Source organism: Crocodylus siamensis, chromosome 2, assembly GCF_052110815.1.
Source record: "Crocodylus siamensis isolate JL-2025a chromosome 2, ASM5211081v1, whole genome shotgun sequence".
Classification (NCBI taxonomy): Eukaryota; Metazoa; Chordata; order Crocodylia; family Crocodylidae; genus Crocodylus; species Crocodylus siamensis.
In genome coordinates, this window is record NC_143396.1 from 265,008,902 (window position 1) to 265,031,049 (window position 22,148).

General features: G+C 44.1%; 1 protein-coding gene across 5 annotated transcripts in view; it reads left to right on the plus strand.

The window, feature by feature from the left end:
• The window catches only part of TDP1 (tyrosyl-DNA phosphodiesterase 1), a 150,506-nt gene extending 137,614 nt beyond the window's left edge, over positions 1-12,892 (plus strand). For 4 of the 5 annotated variants that reach the window (XM_090033878.1, XM_090033877.1, XM_090033876.1 and 1 more), the window contains one exon: positions 12,356-12,892. In XM_090033878.1, the coding sequence (XP_089890004.1) occupies positions 12,356-12,622 (267 nt within the window). In that variant the 3' untranslated portion in view covers positions 12,623-12,892. The remainder of the gene's footprint in view (positions 1-12,355) is intronic. The other variant, XM_090033879.1, reaches the window with a different exon arrangement.
• Positions 12,893-22,148: the final 9,256 nt, after the last annotated feature.

Genomic DNA, 22,148 nt, shown 5'->3' on the forward strand with positions numbered 1-22,148 from the left:
TATTGCAGTATATGCTTACTAAATTCTACCTGATAGTACCTTGTAGAGAGTCAAGCATTTAAAACAAATAGAGCTTTAACATGGGCAAAGATTTCACTGGAAGTAAAATTAAAAATGGTCTGTTCCAACTCAATTTAGAACAAGGGTGGGCAATTACTTAGGCTGTATTTTGGCTGGAGGGCTGCTTAATGAGTTTTGGTGAGCTGTTGAGGGCTGCAGAGATAGCTCTGCCCCCTGACAGGTGCCACACACCCTAGTTACTATCTTGGAATCAGAAGTCTTGGCCTTAACCCGTGGCCTTCACCACCAGAAGTCCCTCCCCTTGCCTTGGAAGTACTCCTTTGGGGGGTGGGGAGGGGTTCCATCTTGAAACAAGAAAAGAAACAAATCAAATCTAAAAAAAAAGAGAATAAAACATCTTCTATAACTTTTTTTTAATTTCATTTAAAAATATTTTTGTTCTGATTTATGTGAGTTTGCATAGTGTGTCTAGAGGTGAATAGCTCAAAATACAGTCTTGCTCTTGTATGTTGTGTGTGATGCAGTGTGGGGGGAGGAGGTGGGTATGGAGGGGTGTTTGTGCAGGGTATGTAGTTGGGGTGGGGGTGTATGGGAGGGTGTGTGTGGGTGTATTGTGGTGGAAGTGTGTGTGGGGCCTGTGGGAGGGTGTGGTGTGTTTAGGGGTGGAGTGTGTGGGGGGTTGGGAGGGTGTGTGGGAACTGGGGTTATAGTGTGGGGGGGCTGTGGGAGAGTGTGGATGTGTGTTGGGGTATGGTGGGGGGGTGAGCAAGCCGGGGGGGGGGGTCTGTGGAGTCCCTAGAGTGTGCAAGACCCTGAAGCTGCATGTGGTGGCCCCATAGCATGCAGCTTCCCACCCCACCCCAGTCCCCAGCTGCACATGGTGGCAGCATGCAGGGCCAGCCTCACCCAACCGTATAGCAGATAGTTCCCCACACTCCCACCCCTTTCTCCCTGCAGGAGTGCCTGGCCCCAGCCTGGTGGGGCGATACCTGAATTCCCACTCTCGCAGGCAGGGAGGCTGAGAACAGCCAGGGCATGGTGGCCAGGCACAAGCTCTACCAGGCTCTCCCCTGGTTCAGGGGTGGGGCCAGGTCAGGCCAGGGTGGGGAGGGTTGCTTAGCAACCAGAGCCGCACCTCCTGCATGGAGGCACCAGCTTGCAGAATGAGGGGCCCTGCAGGCTGGATCAAATTGCCTGGGGGCCGGATGCAGCTTGCAAGCCATGTTTTGCCTGCCCCTGATTTAGAAGATGCATAAACAAACAGTAGACTATATATTTAACTGTACATTAAAATATTAATTTTCTATTCTGTTGGTTAGATTCTTGAAGTTTGATTCTCATAAGACTCTTACAAATGAGTAGTAATAGAGCTTTCTTCAATATTGTGCATCACATTTCATGCTTACTCTCTGATAATCTTCCTCTTTCCCAAGTACTGGTTAGTCTCTTTCAAACAATTAAGACACTCTGCTGGATTCAAGAGATTTAAGGCTTAATTTTCTTATACGCTAACTTTATCCAGGATAAGGCCAATGGGCCTACTCCACTTTCAGTAATGCCAGTGAGAGAAGAATCGCAGTCATGTTCTTGCCACAGCCACAAGCTTTGTGTTTTATCCTGGTCATTTCGCTTAATCTTTTTGTGACTACCAGTACAGACTAGGCTATAAAGGATGAAAGTCTGTTATTGATGCTTCTTGTTATGAGCTGTGACCAGTAGCTTCAAACTTGACTAGGAATACAGGTGCTGAAAAGAAAGTAAATTGTTGTTAGTTGATTATGGTATGGAACCTCCTGTGCCTAAGCTGCACACTTCTAACTGTTTACAAGCTGAAAAGCTTTCTTTCCTACTAATGAGTAACCTCTCACCTAAGCGGCAAGTGATGATATATTAATGTGACAATCAATGGAGGAAGCTTCCATTTCCTTTCCTGCTTTCCCTATTCATTATCCGTTTTCATTTTTTCACCTTGCATCTCTTTTTATATAATGCCTCTTTCTCTTTCTTACTTTTTTTTTCTCGTTGCTTTGGTAATATAGCACCTGCAGAACTAGGGTGGAATACATGGTTCTAGTCTGTGCTGGTAAAGTTGCAGAAAGACTGGGAAACATTTTATGTAGGAGCAGCTCAACAAGTATAGTTGGTGCCAGCAGAATTTGTTTAAGACCATATTAATTTACCCAGGTAGGAGTGTCACGTAAAAGCAGACAAAAAATAAAGAAGTACTTTAAAGCAGTGTGAAATGAGAGGACTCCCTGTCACGCTTCCTAAGCAGAAGATGGTAACTTCAGACCAGTCTCTTGCTCAAAGAATGGCTTGTAAGGTATAAATACAAAGCATAAGTTTTGTTTTTAAAAAAAGTATCACTATATTGAATTTACTAGCCAATTGCCCATCATGAATGACAGATTTCAAAGAAGTGTTTACATGGCTGGCCCCGAAGGGTGGCCCTGCCCCTGCCCATTCTGTTGCCCCTCACTGGCAAGCCACAGCCCCCCCCGGTTCTGGAGCTGTTCCTTACTCCCAACCCCCTGACTCCAGCCCTGCCAGTGCACTTCACTCACCAAACTGCAGTGCCCTGCACCCCTGGGCCACGATGGTGCTCCTCACCCCTGACCTGCAGCCCGCCCCCCCATCCCTGCTAGTGCCCCTCACCCCGACCCACAGACAGTGACTCCCATTTCCAACCCACAGTTGCCTGCCTCTACCCTGGTGCCCCTCACTGGCAAGCCACAGGCCCCCCAGCCCTGCTGCTGCCCCTTACTCCTAACCAGCTGACCCCAGCCCTGCCAGTGCCCTTCACTCACCAAACTGCAGTACCCTGCTTACGCTGTTCCCCTGGGCCCTGATGGTGTCCCTCACTCCTGACCCACAGCAACCAACCCCCCCATGCCTGCTGGTGCCTCTCACTTCTGACCCACAGCCCGCAGTCCCAACTCAAAGTCCCCCGCCTTTACCCCAGTGCCCCTCACTCCCAACCTGCAGCCCCCTGCCCCCTCCAGCCCTGCAGGAGGGACCCCAGCTGTCCCTGTCCCGCCTGGGCCAGAGCCTGATGGCTCTGATTCGTACAGGTAGCGGCAGAGTGTGTCTGGCCCCAGCACAGAGGAGGGGAGGCTTTTGGCGCTTCCGCCCTGGGATAGTGCTGCAGTGCCCTGCGGACAGCCTGGCCACGGCCCCCTCTCCCTTCCCTGCTCCTTTCCCCCTTCCTCAGGCAGTGGCTCCCTGCTGCCCTCCAGGCTCCACCCCCCCACACACACACCCTCCCCCCCACTGGAGAGCAGGCAAACTTCCCCTCCCCCCTGCCCTGTTGCAGCTGCAGCCCCTGCTCCCCCCACCCTGCCCAAATGTCTGAGATTTTGTTGTGCTCCAGGGGTGAGAGGGGAAGGTGATTGGAGGCAGCAGGCAGCACCACATGGCTGCAGGCAAGTCTGTGTGCGCTCCCTGCTGCCTCCCACCCCCGGAGCAAAGGGAAATCCTGGACACTAGGGCAGATTTTAAATAAAAACCGCTCGGACCATGATTAGAGGGCTGAAAAAGAGTGGGGACACTGTTAAAAAGAGCCTCTGTGGAGGTGGGGCTGGGGGAGCCACCGCACTGGGGGCTGGAGGAGGAGGTGGGGCCAATGGAGCGACTCCCACCTTTCCTCAGCTGGCTCCGCCGCTTGTAAAGAGTGCTCGTGGCACTTTTTTTTCCCCTTCTGTGGAGGGGAGGGGAGGGGAGCCGCTGCAAGAGGCAGCGGCGCGAGCCCAGAAGCTCCCATTTGAACTTGGCTGGCCCCGCCCCCGGCCACCCGGCCCAAACAGCCAATCAGTGCATGCGCAGTTGGGCAGAAGCATTACAGACAGACAGACAAAGACTTTTATTATATTAGAATACTACAAGTTATAATTATAGGGCTAAGCATATTGTTTGGATTAATAACCAAATGGGAGATACCAGCCAGTGATTCTGCTGACTGGTTCATCATTGTTTCATTATAAAACAAGTGGAACATTTTAAAATGCATTTCACAGTCCAGCTAATGCACTAAACATTACTGTTACATTCTGATAAAATTTACAAGTAGTTGGTCATATCATGAGAATATGAAAATATGTGGCATTGTAAAAAATATTTTTAGTGCTTCCAATAACTGTATTGCAAAGTACTGAGGGAAATGTAATACTTGATTCAGGACACAAGCTCAAAGACTGGAGTTGCTTAATTCCTTCCTAATGGGGAAAAATAGGAAAACAGTTTAAGATTAATAATTGAATCAACAGGAAAATGACAAGCCATTCATAAATTGTGTAAGGTAGTTTAATGAAAATTTAAGCAATATTATTTTAAAGTTGTTGCACATTTCAGCTGGAAGGGTTAGAAACTTTCTCACTGTGTACCTATAATGCCATGTAAATGCAACTTTGATAACAGCAATGCAGTCCACTGTCGCACCATAATATGCTGAAGGTAAACTTTGATCCAGAACATTATGGCACACCAGAAAAGTTCCAGGTGATCTGTATAATTTCAGAAAACAGTAATCCTCTTTCTTCATGTCTTTATTTATTTGCCTTGGCCAAAAACAAAGCATAACGAACTGCAAACTGTTTAGAATTCACTATTTCAACCTTGGAAGGAGAAAAGGTTCAAGAGACCTAAACAGGATTGCAAATTCAAAGACATTGGGTGTTCCAAACATGATGGGTGAAGCCACTCCATTCAGCTTTTGCTTTTCAAAAAGAAACACTCTTCTTGTGAGTTAGGGTGTACAGATGGGTATGAGAGAAATTTCATCAGCTCAGGTTGTTAACAAACAAACTCTTCCTTTTATCAAACATCTTGTGAAGGAGTGTTTGAATGTTCAGTCTCTGATAACATGATTGTAAATTGACAGGAAATAAACACAAATGTTGTTTTTGGCTTGCTCAATATTTGATCACTTGTAGTTTTAAAATACAAGGTGCAAGTAATATGGGAAGAGAATTATGGAGAGAACAGTAATTGTAGCTTGTGCTTTATTCTTCCTGAAGTAAATTCCCACTGTATTGAGTTCTGTTTTGCTTTTTTCTTTCTGGCTGTACATACTATACCCCCATATGCCAAGCTTCATGAGAACATGAGGTTTCTAAAAGTTTTCATTGCAGACTTTTGACATATTATTATACTATGTATCGTATTAGCAAAACAATAAGAACCAAATAATACCATAGTTCACATTATCTCGTGCTGTAACTCAATGTTTCTCAAAGCATGGGGGATACTCGCAGAATGATAAGCAAAGGGCACTTGGACAAATTTCTGTATTGTTCTGTAGAGTCCCAGCTTTCAATTAAAATGAAATGAACAGATAAACATGCTCTTGGGTTGTGAGAAATTTCCAGTTTGAATGCTTAAGTGTAGTTGATACAGTACCCTCTGTCTGACATTGCAGAGGACCTTAAACAAGAGCTATGAGGCAGGAACAGCTCCAGTAAGAACCGTGACACTTGACTTGAATGTCAGTGATAGTTTAAGTATTAATTTCGCTATTTCACTGCTCATCGAGTAGCATCAGCCACACAATCTATATCAGCAATTCCAGTAAAGTGTGTGTGTGACAAACCATGTAGTGAGATATGTATAACCAATTGGCTGGAAAGGTGTTTAAGATGTGTACATTAAGACAAGAGGATGTTTTATGGGAGGGCAAAGTTCCTTCATACTTCTGAAAAGGGGGGGAACTTTCATAAGTCTGGGAATCATTGGCCTAATGCATCAAGGAGCTATTGAGTCTCTTGCTCTTGCCATGGTATTTCACGGCAACAAGTGGATAACCACATTTAATATCACATTTAGATATAATTATTGGTTGTTTACATTAGAATTATTATGCAATTAATAAGTTGACTCTGTGGCAGTCCCTTGCAATCGATGATCATTGTCTTCCATGATTCTTTTATCTGTGGGTCCAAAGATGGCTGACAAAGCCGTTGTGGGACTGACAGACTGCTGCAACTCAGGCAAGTGTTTCTATGTGGGGTGGGGGGCTCTGGATTCTTGATTCAATCTGTGGCAGTGCACCTTTGGGTGCCTTCCCCTTTAAGGGCAAAGGCAGACAGCTAACAGGTGCCTGATGGCAGCAGCCATTTTGAGAACAAGGGATATAAAGGCTGCAGTTTGCTGCTGCCAGCCCAGGTGGAAACATCGCCTGGCTGAGCTGCAGCAGGAACATCAGAAGGTAAGAGCAGGATACTCTTGGTCCTGGGCATTGCCTAAAACTTCATCCTGCCAGGGAAGGATGTCCTGGTGGGGCAGGAGCCCCCAGGAAATGCCAGGCCAGTTACCACCCCAGTGAAATGTGGGTTGGGGTGCCTTAACCCATAGCCCCCACAATTTGGTGGGTATGAGGGTCAGGCACAGCTGTGGCCACCTGAGCCCTAGGGGGTGGAAGACCCCAGGAGAAGTGGGGCCAGGCACAGCTATGGCCACCTGAGTCCTCACGGGAGGAAGACCCTGGAGGGCCTTGGTTGGGGGGGGTAGTTGTGTGGCCCTAGAGAGGGCAGTTGTGAAGACCCTAAGAGGGCAGGGATGTAGGTGGCCCCACACAGAGTAGGATTGAATGGGAGTAGGCCTGAAGGGCTGTGTATGAGGGGGGCTGAGTAGGGCTAAAGTGGGAGTAGGCGTGAAGGGCAGTGCAAGGGCCAGCCCCATGAGTAGCTGAGTATGAGGATGATGAGAAGACCTCAGGGTGGGGTGGGTCATAGAGACCCAAGAATAGGCATAGGGGGAACCCCATGTGTGGGGAAGAGGCCAAAGTATTTTTGTGGCCAGAGGCCGAGTGGGGGTGCTCAGCCAGAGAGTTAGGGACAAGTCCTGACCCCAGTAACTCCTCCACCACAAGGAGGCCAAGTATGGGTCGAAAGAAAGACCTAGAGGTTAAGCACAATGACCTGTTGTTCCAGAGAGGGAGGGAGTGTCCCTGTGAGACCTTGGAGTACCAGTCATGGTGTGTGTTATGAACATCATGTGGATGCTATCTGTGAGGCATGGGCTGCAGTGTAGGGGAGGTTTTGGAGCCACAGGTAACACTCCCTAGCTTTCTTCATTTGTGGCAGTCCTGGGAGAGAGTCTACCATGAGTTGACATCATTGTTGCATTTTTTTCAAGTTGGCCTTGAGGACATCCTTGAAGTGCTTCCTCTGCCCTTGTCTTGAACATACACCTTGACTGAGCTGGGAGAATAAAACTTGCTCTGGGAGTCTGGAGTCAGACATCCAGATGAGGTGGGTGGCCCAGCGAAATTGATGATCATCACCTTGATGCTTGTGTTTGCTTGTGAAAGGACGCTAACATTGGTGCATCTGTCTTCCCACTGGATTCAAACATTCTTCCACAGCCATCATTGATGGTACTTCTCCAACAGTTTGAGGTGTCTCCTGTACATTGTCCACATCTCAGCTCCATACAATAGCTGCTTAATAAACCACGAGCTTGGTTTGGGATCTGATGTCTCAGTCTTCAAACACCTGTTTCCTCTGGTGTTTGAATGCTGCACTTGCACATTAGAGGCAATGTAGGATTTCTTCATCAGTGTCAGCCTTCTTTGAGAGATGTCTTCCGAGAAACAAGTAATACTCAACGTTCTGCAGAATCTCACGATGAATCTGAATGACCAGAGCTAGGGACTGCTCATTAGAGCTTGTTGATGGAGGACCTTAATTTATGTTTTAGGCCCCAATTGTCCCTCCCCCAAAATTTAGTTGAGACTCATTTTTACTATGCACGGTACTATGATAACTATTGAAGTATTATATGAAGAGAGACAGTGTGGTGAAACACATTTGTTACATAGTAAGGCTGATGGAAGGCAGCATATGGAACAGTTATCTTATTTCTGATATCAGATTCAGAAAGTATGCATGACTTTCAGGCAGAACTTTGTTATAGTGGATATGAGCATCCAGGATCGACTAGAAGGGTTCATTGTCTCTCTGTCTCTCTCTCTCTCTTTTTTTTTTTTTTTTTATGGATCACTGGTAATGTCTCTGTTTAGCTTTCAACTGAATGAGGAATTCTCCAGGGAGGTTTCAGCGGTGCACTGGGAGTTTGGTACCCAACTTTCATTGATTTTATTTTTGAAAATTATCCTACCACATACAATTGGCAAAAGCTCCTCAAAAGATAACTGTATCTAGGAATTTAGCAAATGTTCAAATAACCATTTTACTGGAAGGGGCCAGGGCTGGAAATCTCCTTTTCCTGGTCCACTTCCTGCCCTCACATAGTACAGTTCATATGAAAAAAGAAAAAGGCATTTATTCTGTGAAAATGAATAAAGTGCAAACTTTGAGTTTTCTGGTGCTCAGGCTTGTGTGATATGCTCTTTTCTGAGATCTGACTCCAGGGTTCAAATCAAAACTTTCTAGGTCAAGAACAGATTGATTCACATAAAACCGGATGAAAAGATTGCTAGCTACTTCAGCAGGCATTGAGTCTGGCCTATGCTGAGCCACAAGGTTTGGATCCATATGGAAGTATCTTCAGAGTTCAGGTTCAAAGAGCTTTGATCCTCTGGATTTGTGGGGGAAAGGATGGCAGGTAGCTTGGAGGTGGAGATGGAGACTCAGCAAGGAGACTGCTTTGTCTCTGGTTGATTTTAGTACTGATGAAATTAAAGATGCCCTAGAGAATTAAGTTCACACAGTAGATATAGCATAGGCCACAGGGCAACTTTCACTCGTGTGCCTCAGCTGTGGTCTGAAGGGAATGAAAGAGATCTCCTTGCTGTCATCACATCCTTGATATTGCTCATGTAATGACAGGGATGAAACGGGCAAGAAACAATGTTGTCTAGCTTATGCTCTGATCCATCAGTCAGGACAGCTGAGTTCTGCTAGGTTGCTGTGTGGGGTTGGGAAGCCTCTCAGACTGTTTCCCAACACAAGAGACAATTTTGAACTTCCTTTGCAAAGTGCTTTGAAATACATGGATGACAAGTTCTACATAAGAGCTAAGCATGGCTTTGGTAGGTGTTCACTATCTGTCTGGGCAGTATCCAACCATACCTGCCCAGCAACTGCTTCTCTCTCCCTATCTAACTCCAGTGAACTGGATGTGTGTAAATACCTGTGACAAGATATTACTTGAGGCACCCCTCAACAGACTCAAGACACCCCTTGATAGACTTGAGGCACCTCTCAGTGAATGCCAGCTTAGTCTTCATTCATTTTTTTTGTATGATAGAAAACTAATAGAGCAATTCTTCTGTTGCAAAGAACTCAGAAAGATGCCAACAGAGAAGAATATTTTTAATGTGGATTCTTATTTGAAATCTCTAGGTTTATATTGTGAGTCATGGGTGTAAACTTAAGTGTTAACATTGTGTGGTACCCTTGAAGGGATCTCAAGGCACCTCAGGGCGCCATGTCACCCTGGTTGAGAACCACTGGATTACACTGGATAACCTGGCAGCTCTGTACTGAGAGTGGACTTGTTGGGGGTTAATCCTTGGTGGCTCCACTCACAGCATTGAGCCACTGCATTAATTTCAGTGAGACCCTGGAGTCCAGGGAAGAATGCTTTCCCAGGCTCTCTGGTCTTGCCACATGGTGGCTCCATGCTCAGAGCAGAGCTGCCGGGAACTAATCCTCAGTGGCTTTGTTCTCAATATGGAGCCACCGTGTTAATTCTGAGATGTATAGGCGACTGGTAGGGGATGCACAGAGCATGTGCCAACACTGATGCTGTTGGTAGGCCTGGTGCCCCCTGTGACAGGGTTGGCATCTTCTGCAGATGCCCCCCAGATTCAGGAGGCACCAGGCACTTATGACGGGATCCCAGGGAAGACCACTTCCCCAGGTTCCCTGGTCTTGCTGCACAGCAGCTCCATTCTCAACACAGAGCTGCTGCATGGTGAGACAAGGGAGCTGAGGGCAGCATGCCTCCCCTGGCTGCGTGGTAGCTCTGAATTTTTAAGTCCTGTGAGTTCTGCACTGAGCAAAGAGCCACTGGGCAGCAAGACCATGGAGTCAGAACCATGTTTCCCCCAATGGTGTTGCTGTACTTAAGCCACTCAGTGCAGCTACTCTTGGGGATGGGCAGGGAGATGGGTAATGGGGCTGGGAGCTGTGCATCCTGGGATGCTGAAGGACTGCAAATTAAGCATTTTACTCCCTGGAACTAACTAAAAATACCCTGGAATGACCTGGTAAGATGGAACAAAGACAAACATCGTTTTAATTAACTTGTCTTTAAAAAGTTTAGAGGGTACTTAAAATGGGATAACACCCTCCAATGTGTGAATGCTTGTTTTAAATGCCTTTCTGACTATTTGAAAATAACCTCTAACACCACCCTGTGCAATGTGAATAAGAATATATTTACATTTCAGGTTTTTCCCCCAAATCCCCTTCTCTCTTCCCCTGTATATCTTTGCACTGTAAAATATGGGACTATAGTCCTCCTCCAGAGATTCACACTTAACTCAATAGTGGGGGCAACAAAAGCATTTTTAATTGCCTTGGCACCTGTCTCAGAACATAGTGCTCTGTTGTATAACGTATACATTAATTACCCTCCCCTGCTGTTCTTCTCTTATTCTACTATTTTACATTTTACATTTGAAGAGAATCTTAGCTAAATCCCACAAAATTAAAACACATATAGTAATAACTAGACAATCAAGTGACGCAACTCAGTGATTAAAAGCCATCCTACTTGTCTGTCTAGATCATCTTTACCTAGCACAGCATTGCAAGTTACTGCACTGCTTTAAATATACAGCTACCAGAAAAGCCAGCCCTTGTTGTTTTGATATAGAAGTGCTCTGTATCATTATCATATAATACAAATCATATTGCACAGACTAAAAGCTAAACAGTCGCTGCTTTTCCTCTAGGACTGGAGAAATTTTTTCTGCTGCATAGTATTTATACATATATGCAATAGCTAACATGCTTACTTAGTGTTTGGGAAGATGCAAGAACGTTAAGTAATTAATCTGAATGCCTTTCTGTAAAAGGACCTGTAAAGGACACTTCATATCCGAAACTTTGTTCAACATCTCTTCCAACTAGACAGATGGTCCAATCAAAGATATCACAAAAAATCCTTGCCTTCCTGTAAAAAAAAAAAAAAAAAAAAAAGAAAGAAAAAGAAAAAAGAAAAAAAAAGAACTCAGGATCTCATTTTACAATTGAGGAAACTGAGGCAGGCCACTTTACACAGAGGTATCATTTATGAGGCAAGTAACTCTGAGGTTCACCTCAAGGCATTCTTTCCTCATTCCATTAGGAGATGCCTAGAGGACCTGAACCAATAGTTTGATTTCTTAAATCAGCTGGTATCCTGAGATGAACACAGCTCTTTCTTGAGAAGTCTTGAGATGCCCACAAAAATCCATTGCTCTCTGGAGCTGTTGTGGTTCAGCACTTCTCACCTTCTCCTTTCCCACTTTGAAACACACTTACAGAGGCAGGGATGTTTCCATTAAGAGCCATCCCTGAGAACTGGGAGTGGGTGGGGTGGGGTATGGTAAAGAGTTTTAAAGTTCTGGGAAGTCTGCTGTTTCATACCTTGAGAGTAGGTTTGTCTTTATTTGTAATCCATTCTGAGCCTTCCTGGGAACAGCAGTGTATAAACTGAATGCATGAATGAGAACTGTAGGAGGGAATTCACAGAATTCAGTGTTTCTTGAAGCAGTATTAACTCCCGGTCTCATTTCTGGTGACCAGTATCATGCGCATCATTATGGCAACTTCCTGACTTTACCTTTCTCTATCCACACCCCATATTTATACTTTATCCCCAGTCCTTGAGTGTCTGCTGGAGATTTTTTGCAAGGTGGGAAGGAAGGGTGAAACATATCGAACCTACACATTTGCTCCTCTCTCTCTAGGGTGGTGTTCCTGTAACTGAGGGCCTCTCCTCACCTGAAAACACCTTTCCTGTGAAAAAGTCACTACTGCCCATGTAAATAACTAAAGTATCCCTAGGCTGAAATCCTCCTTTATGTTGCTATTGAATCAAAATGTCTGCTGTCTATAATTTTACAACCTATGGACAAAAGTAAGCTCTGCTGCATTCAAATTTTTATAAGCTCTCTCTGACGTACTTTTCATCAGTGTGTGTAAGAACATCAGGTTGTAATATTTGCATTGAAAAGGACAGCCATATGGAAAAAGCAGAGCCTCTTTAAAATACCTGTCTTGGAATCTCACACTTAGCAAGACCTCAGTAAATTTTCTCAAACAACTGAATTTAAGAGTTGGATTGAAATAACAACTACAATCAAATCAGTGGCAGTTTCACCCTTGATTTCAAGTAAGGGGTTAGGATTTCACCCATGTCCATATTTTTTGTTTCTGTTTTGTAGACCACCCATGGATTTGGAATATCCCCTACACCAAAGCACCAGATACTCATGGAAACATGTGGGTTCCATCGTGAAAGCTACAAGCAAACTCTGAGATTACAGCACCTGACACTGAGCCTACTGTCAAGCTGTGAGACTGATTCACTTCTGATTTTAAGATGTGAAATTGTATGTTGTTTAACCAATTTTGTATTTTGCAACACATCAGTAATATTAAAGAGTGTTTTGAGGGAGAATGGGAAGTGGGAATCCTTAGCAAAACTGTAGTCGCATTCCTATTTATGGACTTCCTAGAAAGTAGGTAAGTGTATTTTTAAATGCCATTTTCCATCCTCCTGTTGTTGTGGAGGTTACACTTGGAAAGGTGTTGAAATGACAGTGTTAGATATATTCAGAGTTTCTCACCGATTTTAGTCAGAATATATTCATACCTGTTAGTATTCTTCTAGACTGTTATTGGGCCCTTGGTGATGGGTAAAAGTTTTGTATACATAATTAAGTAAAAGTGAATAAAAGGCATTTTTTTTACACTTGGCATCAAAATGGAACTGGCCTGTTGCTTTCTTCTCTACAATAGTTAGTCCTCTCCATTAAGAGGGTAGGTTGCTCTCATAAATGCTAGTATTTATTGGTTTTATCTTCTCTAAGTATATTGATTCCATTCATTTCCTCCCAATTGTCCAAATTGTAGGCAAAACACTAGTGCAAATAACTAGACTTGGGGTCTGGAAAGTTTTCTGGGGGGTGAGATGTGTGATGTGGTATCAGAGCTGCTCCCCAGCTGCTACTCTAGCCTGCAAATCTCAGTTGTACAGTGCACTCCCTCCAGCTTCCCACTCCCCTCACCTTTCAGTTCAGCTTTGGCTTGGATCCCAGCCAAATCTGCCACATTTGGTTGGAATCCAAACCAAAGCTGATCCAAACCAGCAGCTGATCTAGTGCTGATGTTTGCATTTTGCAATCTCTCAGTACACAAAAGACACACAAATTAATACTGCTTTAAGCAGTGGTGATTTAATGCTCCTTTTCTGGGCTCCAGCCTGTTTGTTAGACCTACCTCTGCTGCAGTACTTTCATCAAATTAGTAAGGCATCAGTATAAGCAAAACAGGGAAAACTTGTAATTTTTCCTGCATCATGCCATGTTACAGCCCCTACTTATCCTGGTAAACTATCTCTTTTGCACTCTTCAGGTCTGTTACCAGATAGTTCTCCTGTTTGGAGTCTATTTGATGGCCCTTTGTCCGTGGTGTTATTGTAATTTAGATTTATATTCCACCCTATCCAGAGAGGATCAGGAAATGGGTGACAGATGGTGATGGAATCACCTTCCATATGCCTTGCCTTTAGTGCAGAAATTGTCTAGTGATTGCTGCAATCACTGGATGTAACTGAACAAGTTTGACTGCATATATGGAAGCTGTTCAAATGGTCACGGGTCTTGTCATATAGTCTGCTGCCCTTTTCTAAGGCCAGAGTGAAGTATAATGTCCAAGTGTACATACAGGACTTTGACATTTTCTGACCTAGAATTTCATAAGTCAGAACTCATTTGATTGTTCTAATAAACTACAGTAGTTACAAATCCATGTTCTTAGAATTCTACAACTAAGCAAGTCTCCACGAGGAGCAGTTGTCATCTTCCCGGAGACAAAATGGAAGACTTAACTATGACTCTGAGTTCCACCTTAATCTGAGGCGGTCGAATCTTGCATCAGACAAAACTGGTGCACCATAATTCTCTGCATAAACTTGAACACCACACTGATGAAGTTATAACAGATTAAATATACCATTTTAAATTTAAAAATTCCTCCTCAAGCTGTGTCCATTTGCCACCCACTAGGAAAAAAAAAAAATCTCTCTAAGCTTATTTTGTCTACATAAAGGGGCTTGGCTCTTCCCTATTGAATATTTTGAAGCTGTAATATGATGTTAGGTAGTTCATGTTTTGCAGGTGGCTAGTAAGATCCAAAAAGGAAATTTAGTGTGACAGATGGTGTGTATTCAGGAAACAACTCAGCTTAATGATTATTTCCATCTTTTCTTCTTAACTAAATAGTGCCATCAAGTTATCAGTAATTACATTTACTATATACCAAAAGGTACAACCTGTCAACATAGAAACAAACTGTAATATTTAAGTGTCTAAACTATTGGCTTATAGATAAAGAAGTTATTAAAATAGTCTTTGAGCAGCGTGTGTGTAAGAACATCAGGTTTTAATGTTTGCAGTCTGGCTTCAATTTTAATTTTGAAAAGTTGGTAACATTAAAATTAAGGTCTTTCCCCTCTAATTTACTGGTTTTGAAAATGGCCTTGAATATGCAGTTGTAGCCAGTGTACTGAGCAATTAGAAAGGCTAGCTGTGCATATGCCAAGTCCATTTTTTTTACTTTATTGAGGTGAATAAATGTGCTTCTTGGTTGACAGAGTTGAAGGCTTTCATGAGGTCAAAGAAGGCCATATGGAGAGGGTTATGTTGTTCCCAGCATTTTTCCTCCAGCTGGCAAACTATGAAGATCATGTTAGTTGTGCCTCTTGGTGCTGTCAACCCACACTTAAGAGTCCAAGAGGTGCTCTTTAGCAAGTGGAAGGAGATGGTTCAGGAGAGTTCTCACAATGATATCTCCTGTGGTCGACAGCAAGGAAATCCCTCTGTAATTTCCATGGTCGGACCTGTTTCCTTTCTTGAAGATTGTCACAATCATGGCCTACCTGAAGTCGTGGGATGCCCTCGTTCCAGATCCTTAAGATGAGGGCATGGAGCTGTGATGTGGGGTCCTCTCCTCTTGGCGTAAAGATTTTTGGCAGGGATTCCATCAGCTGCAGGTGCCTTGTCATTTTTCATCTACTTGGTGGCTTTCTTCACCTCATCAGGGGTTGGAGGGATTCTGAGATCATCCCTGACTGGGTGTTGCAGGATGGAGTTGAGAACACTGGTCAACAAGAGTCTCAACTGAGAAGAACTTCAACATGTTCCTTCAATGGGCATTGATGGTTCCGCTTTCCTTGATCGTGTCTTCTCCATCCTTATGCTCCAACCATAGATGGCTTTGGTGGCACTACAAAAACTGCACATATCATGCATGTCAGCAAGATGTTGAATTTCTTTCCCCTTGTCTTCCCAACACCTGTTCTTCACATTGCAGGTCCTCCTTTGGACTACTGCCTTGGCTTGTTGGTGATTCAGTTTCTTTTGCCTGGAGTCAGTGTCATTCTGCCAAGCACAAAAGGCCTTGCACTTGTGGTCGATCAGCTTTTCTTCCCCCCAGTTATTCTCATGAAGCCAGTCTTGGTGTTTTCTGGTAGAGAATCCAAGTGTCTCTTCACAGACACTGATGACAGTGGACATGAAGGCATTCCAAACACTGCCAACATTCTCCCATTGTTACTGATTGAAGTTCACCAGTTTTTTTATTGAGGCACTGGTAGAAGAGGTCAATGTTGACCTTTTATCAGCATTGCTTCTGCTGTAGCTGTCATTTGGGAGCCAATTTGAGTGATATAACCAAGCAGATGAGTTGGTGATCAGTCCAGCAATCATCAACTCCTAGCATAGTTTGAGTGATGCGGACATCCTTGTGATCCCGGGAATGGGCAGTGACATATTCAGTTAGGTGCCAATACTTAAATCATAGGTGTTGCCATGATGTCTTCTACCTGGCTTTCTGGTGGAACATGATGGTGAATCTGTTTTGCACATTTGGTCAAGAGGAAGATGCCATTAGCACTGACTTTTCCAATTCCCTCCTTGCCGATGGTTCCATTCCAGAGGTTCAAGTCCCTTCTGACTCTGGCATTGAAACTGCTGAGCAGAATAAGCTCGTCTCCCTCCAGAGTGTCAGAAAGGACTTGGTCAAGGTTGGCTTGGAATTCCTCTTTGGATTCAAGAGTTGGGGCATAGACACTGATGACAGTGGCATATTGGCTTCCTGCAAGTTTGAGATGGAGAGTCATGAGGTACTCGTTAATTCCAGTTAGGAATTCTGCCTTGGTTTATGAATTCATTCTTAATGACAAAGCCAACTCTGTGAAGTGAGTCGGTGTTTTCCTTCTTGCTTACTCTTCCAGAAAAAGATATAGATGCCTTCTTGTTCTTTGAGCTGCCAACGTCTTACTCATTGGGTCTTGCTTAGTGCAGCAGTGTCAATGTTATGTCTTCTGATTTCTTGAGCCACAATTGCAGTGTGGCACTCTTAGATGTTCACTATTAGGATTGGTCATGAGGGTCCTGATGTGCGAGGTCCCAAAACTTATTGCGTGTCTTCATTGATTTTGACCATAGTAAAGGTGATCCCACTGGATGTGGTTATCCAGTCAGAAAAACAGTAGGCAGACTATGTTTAGGTCACCAGCAGCTTCTTTTTCTAAAGTCTAAAGCAATGAGTTACCATTCTTAAAATCTAGCTAAGCATTACATTCATATGACCTTGCAAAAGGATCTGAAGGTCTAGCTATTCTCTTGTACAGGCTGCACATGCTTCAGCTCCCAGCATAGAAAGAAAAGTAGGTTCCACCAAGGTATACCTTGCCAACAGATGCAAAGGGCCGGGGGGGGGAGGGGGCAATACAATACATGTGCCACAAGTAGCACAGACAGGCACTGTGTTGTTATGTGACAGACTAGGCAAGTGGCAGGGAGCAGAGAGCAGTGCAGCAGATCAGGCAAGGAGCAGAAAGCAGAGTGGCAGATCAGGCAGAGGAAAGGGACTGGAGGTTTACAAAATATAAAATGGTGCAGAGACTATAAATTGGGGTTTATTATTGACTGTCTCACACAATGAGGGGACATAACAGGAAATGATTAGAGGTGCACCAATAAATCAGTCCAATGTTGCAGCAGTACCAATATAAAGAAAACTGGCTGTATCGGATATCAGCCCAATGGGAAAACTGGCTGCATTGGATATCAGCCCAGCACAGCACAGCACTCAGGGTGGGCTGCAACTGGTGCTGCATGGGGCTCTTTTTAGCAGTGGCTGGGCTTTGGCGCTGGGAGGATGTTGCATCCACTCCAAATTTTGCCACTGCTCCACACCCACTTGGAGTGGGTGCTGCATTTACCCCATATTTTGCTGCCACCTTGCTTCCAGTGCCATTGCCATCAGCCACCCAGCGCAGCCCCAGCTCAATGCCCCACCTCTACCCACACGCTAGGAAGAGCTGGGGCTGCGCTGAGCGGCTGGTGGCAATGGCACTGGGAGCAAGGTGGCAACAAAATATGGGGTAAATGCAGCACCCACTCCAAGTCCAGCCCCCACTGAGAAGCCCTGCACAGATCTGGCTGCAGCCCACCCTGCCCCATCCTGCACAGATTCAGGGGGCACATGCCCCCCTCCCCCAGTGCCCCAGTGCAAGCAGAGGCGAGAGCCACCTGCCCCCAACAAGAGCCATGGCTCTGGACCCTGCTTCGCCCTGCCTGGACAGCATCTGCCCCTGCCCCCTCCCTCACTGCAAGGGGTGTTGACCTGCACACCACACACACCCCTTCCCTCCCCCATCCCCTTCCACCATGCCAGATTTACCAGCTGGAGGCAGCTGTATTGGAAATTGCATCGGTTTTGGCCAGTATGCCTCCTTAAATATCAGCTATTGGTATCAGCCCCCAACATTTCTATTAGTGCACCCCTAGAAACTATTGGGTAGTAGATTTAAAACTAACAAAATTACTCTCTGTGAAAAATAAAGTTATTAACTTGTTAAACTCATTGCCCCAAGAAATTGTGGAGCCTCTGAATCCAATTCTTCATGGAAAGGTCCATCAGTAGACACTGAATATGGTAGACAGGGCTAGAGTTTCAATAACTCTAAATGGTAGAAGCTGCAATGAGAGAGGAGCAGGAAGTAAAAAATTCTGGACTTTCCCTGTTCACCCCATCAGCATCCACTCTGCTACTGTGTATGACAAGGTATTCACCTTTGATGGTCCTATGGTCTGATCCAGTAAATGGTACTTCTTATGTTCTAATTTTGATGATAAGTACTATGGAACATTATCATTTTTATTATGGCCATTTCCTCCTTTCTGTTTGCCACACTGTTTTATAACTATCTGCAAATATCTAATCCGTTTTTATTGAAAGGCAGGACAATTACTATATTCTACACAGTGAGATCTTGACCATATCCATGTCAATGGGAGTTCTACCACCAACTTCACTAGGCTGAAGTCTCACCCATGGTGTTTTTCAACAGGTTGGAATAGATGATGAGTGTACAGTGTTGGTCTTTTTTGTCTGATGGGGCAGTATTTTTTCACTCCAGTCACATTGATACAACAGTATTGTACATGTAAACTGTGGAATTGCCATCCAGCTTTTTGAGAAGTCTGAAAAAATATAAGTCCCTGTGGTGTCCAAGTCCCTGTAATGCACAGCAGCTTAGCTACAAGAGTCCTAAAAGATTTTATGGCTTACTTGTCTCATGGCACTTGGTTTGACATCGGTTTGCCTCTCTTGAAACATCCCTCTTTTTCTGTATGCAAGCACTTTAGGATTTGTTCATATGATTGGCAGGGGAAAGCTTGATGACTTTTCATTATTTCATGAATGCTTATTTATATTGGAACCCTCATTCATTAACTCTCCTTTCCATCCCATTATTCCCAAAATTATCTTCATGTCTTTTGTTTGGTATAAGTTGATGAGCAGTATTTCTCCCCTATATGTTTTACCGGCATGTTGCCTTCAATTGTTCCATCTCCTCTGCTCTATAATAGCAAAAAAGCTTTCAGCTAGTTATTTATATTCTGAGATTTGTTTTTTTCCTGTCTGTGTTCTTTCTCAAAAAAGCAAGGCTGAAGAGCAGTTGCGGTTTTTTTTCTGACCTTATTCCAAAAAACATCAAAACTAGATTTTATTCTTACCTAAAGTGTTGTGTTTCTCAAGCAGTTTTTCCAAGTTCATCACATTGCATATTCAGAACATGCTCCCTACTTGCAAGGCAGCCAGTTCTGTAGTGTTGGTTAAAGCAACAGCTTTGCATAAACAGTAGATGTGAGTTATTCCTCCTCAAGATGGAAAATGAAGCTTAGAAAGAACTTGTCAGAAGGACTCCAAAGCCCTGGAGCAGTGATTCTCAGTCAGGGTGCAGCAGCGCCCTAGATGCTGTGCGATCCTTTTAAGGGTGCCATGGATTATTAGCACTGTTAGGAGTGGAAACACCTATGTATTATTTATAAGATAAATCCAGAGATTTCAAATAGGAAACAATAGTGTCAAAAATATTCTGACCTGTTGTGGTCTTTATGTTCTTTGTACCACAGGAGTCATTCTTTTACTTTTCTACAGTCAAGAAATGAGGGAAAGCTAAGTGCTGGCATTTTCTGAGGGCTGCCTTGAGTCTAGAAAGGTTGAGACTCACTGCCTTAGAGGAAGCAGAGTGGTATACTAAAAACCCTGTAGGGAGACTAAATTCATGGTGTCTGTGTGGAGCTAGTTGGCTATTGGAAACGAAAATAAAAAAGTATTTGACTCAGTAGTCTTCTATGCTGAAATGAGAGCAACAATAAAGAAATAATGGCCACAAGCTAGAGGAGAGCAGATTTAGATTGGATATTAGGAGGAACTTCTTCACAGTTCGAGTGGCCAAGGTCTGGAACAGGCTCCCAAGGGAGGTGGTGCTCTCCCCTACCCTGGGGGTATTCAAGAGAAGGTTGGATGTGTATCTAGCTGGGGTAATGTAGGCCCAGCACTCTTTCCTGCTTATGCAGGGGGTCGGACTCGATGATCTATTGAGGTCCCTTCCGACCCTAGCATCTATGAATCTATGAATCTATGAATAACTAGGTACAGCCACCTGTATAGGTAGGTCATACACACTTATTTCAGCAAGGAATCTACAAGATCTCTCAGTTTCAATGGCACGAATGTATGACTGCATGCTCAAAGCACAAAAAACCCCCAACCAACCCTGATCTGAACATGGACATGAGTTTGGAGATCTCTGATATGCATTGATTGACATCTGTTTTTCTGGTTGTCAGAAAATATGAAACTTAATCAGCAAGCTGGTGATTTGGCCTCCAAAAATGGAAACCCACTCATGAATGCATTGATGTCAGGTTAATAGCAGATGCTGGGGAAAAGTAACTTAGGTGCTCTGGAGCCATGGCTTAGTTTCCTTAACTGTAAAATCTCAGTCACAAAGCATTTTGTGATCTTTGAATAGAAATCTTTATATATTACATATATAATACTTCACATATTAATCAAATATTTATCCTGTTAAACAACTCTCCATGACTGCAGACATTTTATTGATAAATATCAATGGCATTTTTAGCAAATGACAAGGAAAAGTGCAAATCAATATCACCATTGTTTCCCTAACAAATCAACATGACCATTGTTTCCCTAACAAATCAACATGACCATTGTTTCCCTAACAACCTGAGATATGGAAGGTATAAAAAGTATTTACATTTCTCATTTCTGAATCATGTTTATTTACTGTAATCACTCAAACACAAGATAATCCCCCCAGTAATTGGATTCTATATATGGAAAATTAATAATGAATAGGGCACTGGTCTCCTAAATCAGGGATTGCGGGTTCAAGTCCTATCTGGGGTAAACTGGTACTCATGTCCCTCTTTGGTACTTAATATAATTTTCCATGTATAAAATCTAATTTTTGGAGGTTTGCTTTTAATTTGTCCCTCTCCCACTGCTACAGTAGGGAAAACAAACATGGGAGGGTACAGGTAGCTCCCTTGTCTTTCACTTCCCACCCCCCAACACAGAGGAAATTTGAAAACACTGGCCTCGAAATAAACATGCCCATAATAATTTTCATAAAATACCCATAAATGAAATGTGAAAATGCTGCAAATTTTAGCACATGTACTCCATAAACACACTTTTAAGCAGCACTTTTGTATTACATATATATAGTACAAGCAATTTTTTGGTTATGTTTTTTTTTTTAATTTTGTCTGATGCCCAATTGCCAAATCAGTTTGGAATCCTATCAACTGATCAGGGTTCAATTGTTCACGCCTCTGTAGCACTACCACTGGTAAGTATCCTATCTCCCAAACTCTTCAGCCTGTGGCTTAGGCACTGGTGATGCGTAGGAAATGTACACAGGTGCATGTGCAGCCTCTAATATTGGCCATGCACCCCCTGGAAGCGCCAGCAGCGAAACCAGAAGTGCCAGCAGACATGCACTTCCGGTTTTGCCGCTGGCAGTTCTGGACTCAGCAATTGGCCACTGGGGGACAACCCCCTGGTCAGTGATCTGCTGCTCCCCCAGACATGGGAGGCACCAGTCACCCATGGGCTTAGGTCAAACCCAAAAGACTCAAGATTTCCAGTATAGCTCATTGAGCTGGGCCCCAGAAAAGTCAACAGCTTTTCAAGCCATAGTGAGCCCCATAGCTCAGTACTGCTCAGTAGGTGTGTGTATTCCAGATGCATCCTCCCACCTAAAAGGATAAGGATCCATGTGCTAATGAGCCCCGCCAACCGTGACTGGAACTGGACATTCTTGTCACAAGTCCTGGGATCCTCCAAAAATGTATATGCAGATGAGATGCAGGGCAATCTGGTCCAGCTCCACCTTACAGAGGGCAAGACCACACTTATCATATGCAATAACCTAAGAGAGAGGGTGACAGAGGGTTTCTGGGTGAACTATTTGGGGCCACATTTTTGTGAAGTTTGTCAGATATTTAAGACTGGTGAAGAAACAAAAATCTTTGGAAATGGGGAAAAAAGCACAGCTCAGCTGTGGGTGTGAAGAGGAAGTAAAGCGGTGTTAGCAGTGTGGTGGCTCACTATGACTTGAAA